Source organism: Trachymyrmex septentrionalis, unplaced genomic scaffold, assembly GCF_001594115.1.
Source record: "Trachymyrmex septentrionalis isolate Tsep2-gDNA-1 unplaced genomic scaffold, Tsep1.0 scaffold36, whole genome shotgun sequence".
In the NCBI taxonomy this organism is placed as follows: Eukaryota; Metazoa; Arthropoda; class Insecta; order Hymenoptera; family Formicidae; genus Trachymyrmex; species Trachymyrmex septentrionalis.
Genome location: NW_017305525.1, coordinates 369,913 through 382,714, shown reverse-complemented (window position 1 = coordinate 382,714; position 12,802 = coordinate 369,913). Strand labels below are relative to the sequence as shown.

At 40.0% G+C, this 12,802-nt stretch overlaps 1 protein-coding gene across 1 annotated transcript in view; it reads right to left on the bottom strand.

The window, feature by feature from the left end:
* Positions 1-12,802, bottom strand: part of LOC108750344 — a 298,608-nt gene that overhangs the window by 182,180 nt on the left and 103,626 nt on the right. The window contains exon 3 of the mRNA XM_018489734.1: positions 8,083-8,185. Within this exon, the coding sequence (XP_018345236.1) occupies positions 8,083-8,185 (103 nt within the window). The remainder of the gene's footprint in view (positions 1-8,082; positions 8,186-12,802) is intronic.

The following is a 12,802-nucleotide window of genomic DNA, read 5'->3' as shown; positions in this document are numbered from 1 at the left end:
CACACACACACACACACACACACACACACACACACACACACACACACACACACACACATATATAATTTGTATATAAATATATATATTTTGTACAAGAACCATTAATTTGATTTAATTACTATTTTTTTTAATGAGTAAATATTTATTTACTGTAAGTAAATGTTTAGTTGGTATTATTGAAAAAATATGTATTGAGATTTAGTAAATTTTTCCTCATTATACGACTTTGACATATAAATACGTTACTTGGAAAAAATTAAATTTAGAAGGAGGAAGAATATTTACATCCGATTCTCTCTTGCAGCAACTTTTATTGCAGCTTATATTTGACTTCTACCTTAAAGAGGACTTCTACCTTAAATTCTCAAGTAGAAACGTTTGTGTTTACTTTACTTAACTTTGGTAAATACATCTCAAATGGCTGCGAATTATATCTACTGTGTTATGAATACAGATGATTTACGCACCAATCTACATCCACGGGGGCGTTTAGATAGGCGTTTTACTTGTATTGAATTTAGCAGACCCTAAATATTCTTGATTGACTTGCTACGCTTACAAATGTCACGTTGTACGCGTTTACACGTCTCTATATACGGGGAAAATATTTCCTGCAAGCCAGAAGCTGACGGGGATTACGTCGTCCGACATTCGAAAATGTGTTTGCAATTTCGAACGACGTTTCGATGCCAACGGTGCCTCCTCGCGAGACGTCGCGACAGGCGCCGCGGGTCGACGTAGCGCGTGTCGTCGTTACGCGGACGGCAGAATGAAAATGGCCTGTGTGCCAGAAACTTTCGGATAAGTTAAACAGCGGCCGTGGTACCGAGGCGTCGTAAAGCGCCGCGGCGCCTTCGTGTTTACGCGGCGACGTCGAGGCCCACCAACCGCGTCTGATCCCCGTTCCTCAACCCTCTCTCATGATGTGCATCTCGCTCATCCCCCGCCGTCTCTCTCTCTGCCATCGACATCGCGCTCCATCGACATCCTCGGTCCAGGTTCCCTCGCTTATTCCACGTCTATTTTCGCGCGCGTGACAAATCTGTATGCTTGCCGGATTTATCGAGCGACATTCTGCCCGTCGTGCCCATATGGCAGAGCCCGGCTGCTATTTCCGTCGTCCGGTGCACTTTGCTCACTCCTTCGAGACAAGTGTTCCTACCTATCGACGGGATAATCGGCAATCTGGATTAACCACGCTAATGCGTCGCTCGTAAGAAATTTGTGATACTGTGAAAATATTTCTTGATTCTAGTTTAAACAGTCTATAGAAATTTTTGTTATGGATTTTAAATATCCATCATGTATTCATACATCTAAACACTCATTGATGTCTTCGGACGCAGCTAACTGCAATTCCCTTATAATTTTCAAAGATTTTGTCTACACACAGAGAGTACTTTTCGCTGAAGAAGCATCGAAGAATTTTTTAGCTGGATACAGGAAAATGAATTTGTTTGTAATCATCAAAATAATTATGCAAAAACGCTTAGTGATGACAGTGTACGGACGAAAAAGTCGTTTTAATATTCCAGCAATCAGAGTTGAAATATCCTACCATAATTATTCCGACGGTCTTGACGAGAAATTATTTTCAGATTTGTATCTAGTCCAATTTTTTTCATTACTTTTAGCAAATTTCTTCTATATTTATTTCCTCAATCGAAGGCACTACGGTACGTCTGTTGTTACAATTCATACATGATTTATTAAGTACAATGTTGCTGCAGATACGAACGATTGCTAATATTAGAAACATACTACGTTTCTTTGACGACCAAGTATTTTTCGAAGAGCAAGTACAATATTTTATCGGCGTCTTAAGTGCAATACAGCATTGGCGAAGTCTCCACGTGCAAGATAGCAAGCGGGCTATCTCCGGCGTTCGGCGCGTTAATGGATCTGCGTAGCGATTTTCGCATATAGAACACGATGACGATGAGACAATGATGCGGCACAGCGGGGCCGACGCGTCACACCCGAAGGAATTTCGAGGAGCACCACCAGGACCGACCTCGTCATCTTTCTTTCGGCCGCCAAACCGGACGATGATTTACGAGCGTGTATTCCGTCGCGGGAATTTGTCAGTCCGTTTCTCGACGCTGTCTATAGGTGTTCTCTCGCCCACCCGATATCGATCTTCTTTTTACATGCATATACATACGCGTACTACGCTTGTACGCACATAGGTGTGTGTAAATTGAAGTCCTGGCGAGATGAGCGAGAGCAGCGTGGATGGCCGTGGTCTTTCGTTCCCTTCGCGCCGAGAAAAAGTAAGTCTTAATAAAGTCGGGACGAGATAAATTGGTACATTAGCATCTCGGCTGTGATTCATGGTGACGTTTTCTAGGCAGGGCAGAGAGAGGGTGGAACAGGGCGATGGGTCGGGGACCGGGCTGTGATGTATCGTCATTAACATCGGTTTCGTATTAGAACTACTAATACCGTCCGTGTTTTTAAGCACTAAAAGGCGCGTCTCGGTGTGTAATAGGACGTAATGTACCCTAATGATAAAGCCTTTTAAACTTTCTTCCCGTTCACACGCGATCGAATGGTGTAACCATTAGTGAAATATATTCGCGCATTTTACGAATGTCGTGTTAAAAATAATGGAAACCTGATTCTTAATTCCTAATTCTTCTAATCGACGTACATGTATGGCGTATGCATACATCTTTTACGAAAGACATTTTATTCTGTTGGAAAAAACAGACGAGAGAATTCCTTTTTCCAGAAATTCTTTTTTGTTTTCGAACGAAAAAGAAATCTTCTAAATTTAGTTTCTCTCAAGTAATGTATTTATCAAGCAGAGTCATGTGGAGAGAGAGTTCTGTAAAATGTGCACGTATCTTCAATCGTTGTGTCAGATTAGTGATTTTTTTCTTGTTAAAAAGTTGACGACGCGATGATAGATATAAATTCTCGGCACGTTGTATAAAATTGAGAGAAATATCTTATTAAAAAACGAAAATATAGCATATATAAATGTAGAATATTGATTTAGCATTTGAATAATTATTCCTGTTTCAAGTTAGATCCTGTCATTTGCATAAAATTGAATTCTCGCAAAACTCAACTGCGAAATTTATTAAGTATGTATTAAGGAATGTATAAAAACATAAAAAAATCTTAAAGATAAAAATCATTATTTTTGATTATTTTACGGCTATTCATGCTATATATTCTACTCTAAATTCGAGGTCAGGTTATAATCATCAGAAGATAGGTACTCATAGGTGCTCTTATCTTTAGATGTTCTCGTGATAAAAATGAAGATAACGATCTTAAAAGTTAATGCAGTCTTGTTAAACGTCATAATCGAGGTCTGTAATGAACGTGCGGATAAATAACTGCGAGTGCGTGTTTCACGGAATGGAAGGTAAATCATCCCCCGTCGCTTAATGGAGCTCGGTCACAGGCTGATGCGAAACAAAGAGCGCGACAGGGGGAGAGGGGGCGCGAGTGCAACCCCCGCTCGTTCACGGCCGCCGTAATTCACAGTTTGGTGGCGCGTTTATTAACGGCGGCGCGGCGTCACTCCGGGCTACGCCTTTTTAATGATTTATTGTGCACGCGCCGAGACGTGCGTAGCCCTTTTGCGGGCCAAAGTTCGACGTCTTCCTCGGAGCCCCGCGGGGCCTTTTCCCTCCTTCACCTTCCGCCAGCTGCCGATCGGTGAGAAGTGCAGATGGAGGCGCAGATGTTGCGTTTCAACCCTGTCACCGTTCGTAACTACATAGTTCCTCTTCTTGTTGTCGAGAGACGTCTTCCTCCTCTTCACGTTAGGCGAATCATAAAATCGGGTATGACCGGCAGCTTTTCCGTTCTTAGGTTTTAGGAGAGACGTTAAAACTATTTGGGAAACCAGATAAATACAGAAAGAATAGTTTTGTTAAAGTATCTAACACTTTTAGCTAAATACAAATCTGAAAATAATTTTGTTGGACCATCAAAATAATTATGTGAAATGTTTAAATTGATTGCTGGAACGTGAAAAAAAACATTTTGCAACATTGCTCATCGCGCTTAAAATTTTTAGATGCGTCGGTAAAATCGATTTTGAAAGAACCATCGTTCTTCCCATGTATAAGCTAAAACGGATAAATAGCAAACAATAATAATAATAATAATAATAACGTTTAACAATCGTGTCTGAACGATCGACTGTTACGTAAGAAAATATCAATCTGAGATTGAATAATCGAGGACTAATCAACGGAGACAAGCGAGTGTTGTTTTCTTTCGACTTCTGGCTTCATCGCGATGCGCGATACTAATCGCTTCTGTCAATGCGCTCGGCGGACTGATCGCGGTAGTTTTTAGCGAGATTGAAACGAGCCTTGCGTGGATATATCGAGCCGAGTAATAAAGGATACTGCTCATTATCGGTGGAGTGTAATCGATGGTTTTACGACTCAGGTTCTGGCACGATAAAAAGACGTTCTGGCGGATAAACCGAATACTGGACAGACGATGAAGCGCGGTGAAAAACGTTTAATTGGACTAGATTGTGGACGGAGCCGAGGTGGTTGGAGCGTAGATGACCGGTTCGCGCAGGCACGTAAAGTATTGACGGTGAACTTCGGAAAATTCTGCCTCACGTTGAAAGCGCCGAGCCATACGCTAAATTGCTCCCCCCCGATGTATTACCAGGAAGGGCGTACGGAATTTAGAGTACGCGCGTATCCTCTTATCGCTGAGGTTACACGCCGCCGCGGCGGAAAGAAGGTCGTTATATACTCGACATCGAGGCTTTAATCGCGTAACTGTACCCCGCCGCCCGTTCTAACCCTTCATTAGGCGCGCATCTACTTTACGTGATTTTTATTTTAGCGACCGGCCCGTCCGCGGCGCATCGCTCTCCCGCACCCGGCGCGAATATCGTACGTACGTAAAATGCGGCTTAAATTAATCCGCGTGTAATGGTCTCACAAGGTTACTTTCCTCGATCGTGTTCCCGATGGGCTGATGGCGCGTGTGCTTCATCGTACTACTAGGGTAGTACACGAGACGATTCGTGATGCACGAAGTGGGAGATGAGAGGAATATTAATATTTTGCAATTGTAAAAAGGTACGTAAATGTACTTGATGCAATCTGATAAATTTTTTCACGAGGGAAATTATTTTTTTAGACGATATCATTCCTTCACATCATTCCTTGAGATATGAAGTGATCGAAATTGAAATATATCATACGGACACAAAAAAATGGTTTTGCTAAAATATCGAAAAATTTAGATATTGATTTGAAAATCAATTCGTTGAAACTTCAGAATAATGAATCTCAAACGTGTTGAACAATGCTGCAAAATCAATGTACTACATAATTATTTGGATGATCCAAAATGATTTTCAAATCTGTGTCTAATGAAATTTTTAGATATGTTAACGAAACACTGTCTCTTTCGGGTAGAAACTCGGGTAGAAAAAGATACGCATTATAAATATAACTTCACGTTCGAAGCAAACTCCCTTCCTCTTCCTCTCTCTCTCGAAACCAATAAACTCCAATAGGAACTCATGCGATACGCATCTCGCGAGCACGGAGCGGCCCAGGAAGCCATCTTGTTAAACTCCAGGGATTTCCGGGCAAGGACGAAAGGATCATTAGCGTCGGGCCGGATTCATCGCTCATACGCGAGTGCCCGTGCGATGAAAACTGCATGAAGAAAAGACAGACACGTCCCGTCCCGTCGATATAAATAAAGTATCGAAGGGATGGACACACTTCGGCTCGTCCGAACACAACGACGAACGAAATGAAAAATGCCGAGACGGCCGATCAATGTAAATATATTCATGACGTGGGGTGGCCGAGCGGCGGCCACAGGGATGCCGGGATATACACATACGCGTGTACGACGGGGTTTTATAGGATGGGGTTCGCCCATCTCTCGAGGACTCGATGGCACTTGGACGGCACATAATTCACTCTTTGGCAGCTCATTACAATTTAAAAAGGCCTTTGTCAGTGTACTACTCGCGATTTCGTTCACGGTCTCGTGGCGCTCGCGCATCGCCGCACCTTCGGTGGCAGCTAACGATGCTCTACTTATTATAGTTCCTTCGTCATGCGTTGAGTCTTCAATGTGAAATTAAAAATTAAATCAAATCCGATTGTAAATTAAATCTCTCCGGTTGTGCGACGTTGAGAACCTTGGCCAAATTAAATCAAATCAAGTTAGATATTTCGTTAAATATTTAGAGTATAAAACATTTGTAATTTCTATATGTACGACGTTTCGTGTAGAGGAAGATGAGGTGTTTATAATTTCTAACGCCTATTATACGTTATTAATTGAGAAAATGTTTTTAACAATTATCTGTTGGAAAAAAAAACATAACCACGCTGTGTTGCGATAGTATCTTTCTGTACGCATATATCCTTCTGTGTCGCATATATCCAAAACGTAATCTAATTAATTATATTCATTATCTCGACAATAATTTTGCCGTTATGCACGTTATCCGACTTTTACCGCCAGGAACGTATATCAGTACAGATTATTATCCTAATCACTGACGGATCAATAATGACGAGTTCGTTTTCTCTCGTCCGCGAAACCGGTTTGAAACAAAGAATGACGATAGGCCAGGAGATTTCTAATTTAAGCCGTTCAAACGGCCACATCGAAAGAGAAAACAACTACGTACGCGTTTTCGAAACTGATTCCGGCCATTACAGTCATCATCTTTACATCGATAATTTTGAATTGACATACAAGGATGTATAACTGATTTATAATGCACGAACTTGTACAGAATTATTGGTATATACCGAAGAAACTGATATTTTTCCTAATGATACAGTAAAAATGTAAATATATGAATAATAATTATGTGAACAATGAATTTGTTTTCGATATTTGTTATGATATTCAATATTGAAGTAAGTTTATGAAAATTTCTGTTTTAAAATGCCAACAGCTCCACATTGATATACGATATTTTCAAAACGAGTATATATGAAACAACAATAGTAACAAATCCGTTACTCTTTCCTCGATATTCGTATCTCTCCAATGCCACGTAAAAATAACAAGGTCTCTACTAGTCTTTAATGGCTAATTGGTTGCGCGCAAACTAAAAAGCGCGCGCTGCAAAAATTTATGCGAAACTCCGCTAATCGGCGAGCGGCCAACGAGCGTTCGAGTGCCCGATTATCCCGTTAATTACGCACCTCGCTCGCGTTTTATACTTTAACACGTTTGTTAATCACTCTAATCCGCCTTCGACGAGCATTCGCGAAGCCGGCAATCCGCGAGGATAATTACTACGTACGCCGCTCGTAACGCAAGTGTGCCTTTTCGCGCAACGAAATACGTGCGAGATCGCGACACCTTTCGTCCCGACGTAACGTGGAGAGTCGAAACCGGACAGAAAACCGGGTGATAAAAAAAAAAAAAAGACAAAAAGAGAGCGCGTGTGCAACTGCGTTCCCGCGGGATCGGGCGGAGAAGGAGAAGCCCGAAATTGATATGTATTCCATACCGTGCCGCGTCCAATCTATCGTGGGTCAAGCAGGCGGAATTTTAAGCGCGGTTTGACGTATGCGCGGGTGTACGTACGTGCGTATCGCGTGCGCGGGTGTCGAAATAGCCGCAGACGATGAAACTGTGCGAAACACAGTGGCCGCCCTCCCCCCCCCCACCCCGGATCACCTCCTCGCATTCAGAAACTTACGAGGGCATAAAGTATCCCCGATGTCTTATACCGTCGAATACACGCGAAGATAGGCGCGCGCGCTTCTGTCTATTGTGCAAAGGGGTGGCGATGCCCAACGAGGGTTGGGCGGCGGTCATCGTTGGAAAATTGAATTTCGTCCCTGAGGGCCCGTCGGATGAAGTATGCTGACAGTTGGAAAATTTGCGTTTAACCGCGCGCACGCGACACCAAACGAACATATCCCCGGGAAAATCTTTCCCGCCAGCGTTTTCTCTCTTATTTTATTTTATTTTTTTTTTCCCATCACCTTATTCCCTCTTTATTTATTTATTTTTTTTTCACAAGTGCGCTCGAAACGTGCGAGTTTCGATATCGCGAAACGCTCGGTGATTATGTAAAAATACGCCTGGACTTACCGTGAGGCACCCATCCATGATGACAGTTCTCGCAGTAGCGCAGATGACGTTTCCCGGGTGTGAAAGAATCGCAAGAGCAGCCGTTCACCGTGCAGCGGATCGACTGCAATCAGAAACAAGTGCGTCACTGTAGAGAGACTATTAAGTTACAGAGAAAGTATCGTATAACATTTAGAAAGAGTCGTCTGAGCGGTGGTGCCTATTCAGCAGGAGGGTTTCGTCTATCTGTATCCCACGTACCTCAGTACGGATTAAGGGACGATTGCCGTAGGCAAGTGGAAAATGGACGACAGGGGTTCCTTGGTATTTTGAGTGACCGTTTGGCGTAACGCCACCCCGGAGGAAGCTCGTAAGAGACAGGCTCGTCGGATTTTAAGGAACCGTGAATATTTTCCGCCCTTTGGCTTGGAATTAACCCCCTGGGATCGACCATCCAATACCGCCTCCTACATTCTCGAAGAGGAGGAAAGGAACCTTCGACCTACGCGTATCGGTATTACTTTATACATATATATACGAGAACGCGGTGGAAAACTTTATTCGCCGCGCTGTTGCAAGTTACCTGTAGGTCGGTATGTACCTACATCGAGATATCGACGTACCACGTCGTCGCCGTGCTGTATCGAGACGCGAAAAGGTGGCATCCCTTCCCCTTCGACACCCATCTCTATTATAGATCTGAAAGTTCGTCCACGAGCAACACGAATATGCACTAGGAAGTTCGACTTGCAATTATCGCGCTAATGCACTTGGGGGACCGTCCGAGATTTTACGTAACACCATGCCGTATCGCTTTTAGAGATTGCGACTTGATTTCATTTAATCTTTTAATAATACATTGGCAACGAGTTTAATTTTACTTTACCGGAAAGAACGGTTTTTTGCTCAACTATCTAAAAATTTAGCTACACTAACGTATTTTAATAAATATATTTATTTACTGTAAGTATAATAACAATCAAATAAATATTTATTAAAACTTACAATTAGTACATTTTTCCTCAGTGTATAAATAATACATCTAGATCGGAAAATAGTTGTGTTCGGATTATTAAAGTAATTATGCGAGACGCTGAAAGTGCTAGAATAACCATTCTCTGTGTACGGCTCCTAAATTCTCAATATTCTTCATATATATAAAACATTATTTTATTTTTTTTTAAATGACAGAAAAAAATTTATAATCATTTTCTTGTTTCTCTCACGAATTATTTTCTTTGTTTAATTTCTTTTCGCTACAATCAATTCAACGTGAGAGAAAGTTTACCTTCTTTTTCTAATAAAACACATAAATAAATATAACACTTTCCTGACTTTATCTTCGATCACGATCATCACGCATCTTCCATATCAGCGAAAACGCAATTTACCGAGAGACGCAACCCCTGGCGACGTTCGCAGGAGTAATAATTTGGAATCAGGGGCAGTTCTCGCTGCCTTCGTCCCTCGTAAAACGGCAGCGCGTTTATATAAAGAGGCGAAAAAAGGGCCGCGAGAGAACGCTGGGAGGGGTAAAAAGTTGTTTCACGGCGGTGTTAGATGCCGACGCTACCCCGTTGTGTTGTCGTCATAACGCCGTTACGGCGTTACACAGCGGCGTTAATATAAAGACAAATGAAGCGACGCCACGGTGCACGCTGTGCCGCCTCCTGCTTTGCTCGGCTATGTGTCTTTATATAGACAGTATCCCGGTGCCACCGTGAAAAACGCATCCGCCGGGAATCTTCTGCCGCGCGAAGAAGCGATGCGCTAAGACGACGTGTTCGACAAAATTTCGCAAGCGGTTAAAATTTTATTAGCCACACCGCGGGTTATTTATTCGGAACGGCGACAGATTATACGGCGATATTAGCGGAGCCGCTCCGCGCGTAAGAGGGAGCGTTACATCAGAATAAAAATACGTGCGCGGTATAACGTCTTGCTTTTCGCAAGCAACTTTCTTCTTTCCAGGTGGATCTCATTAATAGTCATTTATGATACTTTTATCCAATTTATTTATGTAATTTTCAATTTTTCTTTTTTAATTTTCACGGCTCTTTTAATTTTTCCTCTCTATTTTATCAAATTTACGATAATCGACTAAAATCAAACATATCTCCTTTTATTATTAATTTATTTATATATGTGCATATTTTTTATGTACACGTGATTTTTCTTAATTTGCTTCTCAATATATTGCTGAATTCCGGAAAAATATGTGATTAAAGCTTTGTAAATGTTAATTTAATAAGGAACAATTCATTGATATATTTAAAGATAAGATTCAACCGTGAACAAAATATATTTGCACTGCTTTGCACACAATCTATACAACGTTTATATATTACATTATCGTAATACTGCAGGCGTAACACTTCCTGGATCTTTCACTTCCGTCTGGCATTGTCATTCTATTTGTCTTCCAAACGTGATAATACACTAGCCTCGCGATGACGAATGCCATTTCTCGAGTTACATGCACAGAAGGTGTGTCATTTATTCGTTCCAGTTCTTTTTCATGATATTCCAAGCCGACTTCTCTTACATACGTTTAAATCAAAGTCTAGTTCACGTATCGTCAAGTCCGATCAATGTGCTTATACGCATACCGAGTTCGAAGTAATGAGCTGAATAACCAGGAAAGAAATGATTCCTACACAGAAAGAACAATTTTGCTGAAATATCTACAAATATAGCTAGATACAAAGAAAATAGTTTTGTTGGACAAAATAATTATGTAGGACGCTCAAATTCGGTTGCCGGAGTGTCAAAATTTTTTACAGCCTTGCTCATTATTCTCAAGTTTCCTACGTAATTATTTTAATTGTCCAATAAAATTATTTTTAAATCTGTATCTATCTAAATTTTTACTAGCAAAAAATCGTTCTTTCCATGTAGTCATAGAATAAGTCGATTTTTACATCCCATCTCTGAATTATTCACCGTTCAAGTTCGTTGTACACGCGCAGCTATAGTTTCAGGCTTTTTTTCAGTGTACTTCAACTTAACACAAAGTTAAATGAATAAGAGTGGTTGCCTGTCGATACATCCGAAAACATGTACGACTCTAACTAATCACAATCCCAAAATTTGTACCGTGAATAATTTATGAAATAATACCCCATGTTTATAAAAAAGAAGTCATTTGATATTAAAGAAGAAAAATGTAAAAAAATGTGCCGACATAATTATGCATAAAGATTCTGCCATCCTATGACTAATGTGAAATAGCTTTTTTTCAAGTTGCTTTTCATAATTCATTACGTCACTATTCCACGACGCGGATCTGCCGCGATATCGGTGCACAACTACGAATGGATTCGCCAGGTTCTGGCTCGAGTGTCTCTCTATCACCTCAGTCGTTCCCCTTTTACTTTCGCGTACTGTCTTCTGGTATCGCGCCGTACAGAAGGCAATAACATTTTTATGAGCCGCGAAACATTTATTACCGCCTGTAAGCCGCCACGCGATTTTTCATCTTGCTCTTTTCCTGATACTCGCTGCTTAAGGATGCACCAGTTCCCGCAAACGTGTACGTATATATATATATATATAAATCACATATATGAACTTCTTCTTGGATAACGTCTTTCGATTAGGGCGATAACAGCTCTGGGAACGTCTATTCAAAGGCTCCTTCTATTCCCCGATGCGATTAATAATACGAAAGTAGCTCCAACGACAACTTTGTTCCGTCTCGTTAGTATTTGTTGTTACAATTTTTATCGACGTACTTTTGTCTGAAACTATAAGCGAACTATACGCCCCGCTCATCAATACCTTTAACATTCTAGTTTAAGAAAGGAGATTAGAAATACATGGGAAAATAAATTTTTTATTCAAGTATTAAAAAATTTAGCTAGATTCAAATCTGAAAATAATTTTGTTATCAAAATAATTATGTAAGACGGTTAAACTGATTGTTAGAACGTCAAAGCTTCTTGCAGATTGTTTATTGTCTAAATCTGAATCAGTGGATAGTTATTAATTACCCAGTGGTATACTTGGCACTGATAATCAGTAAAGTTCAATAAAAAAAGGCAGAATGTTTGAGCATTATATTATATAATACTGATATTTGCACGTTAATTTCAATCTTTCAATACCATCATTGAATTTAAGCGATAAAACAAGGTCAGTTAGATCGCATAATAAAAATTAACTAGGTTAAGTGTCTCACATTTAATTCACTGATTACCAGTGGCATATTTGGCACTGATATCATTACAGTGATTATCCACTGATTCAGATTTAGAGAGATCTATCATGCTTGTAATTTCCTATCTATGTAATCATTTTGATAACCCAACAAAAAATTATTTTCAAATCTGCATCTAGCTGAATTTTTAAATACTTCAGCAAACCGTTCTTTTTGTATATGTATTGATTATCGAAAATATTTTTTGCAAACTAATATTTGTATTTAAACTTACATTTGTAGAAAATCAAGAGAAATCATATGGATGGTTGTATATCCGAAGAATAAAAAAGAAATATCGTAATAATATAATATTGGATATATTAAAATCGTATCAGATGTATAATCTCTGCAAGAATTGATTGAAATGAAATTAAAAATTTTATATTTTTTGTATAAAACTTATTGTTATATAGTATATACTTTAGATCAATATTTATATTCAACAATACAATCTTACTGTTTAAATAAAAATGTTATCATTTTATCTTAATTATTTTTTAAAAGCATGTCTACTTCTTATTAAAACGATTTTTGATCTCC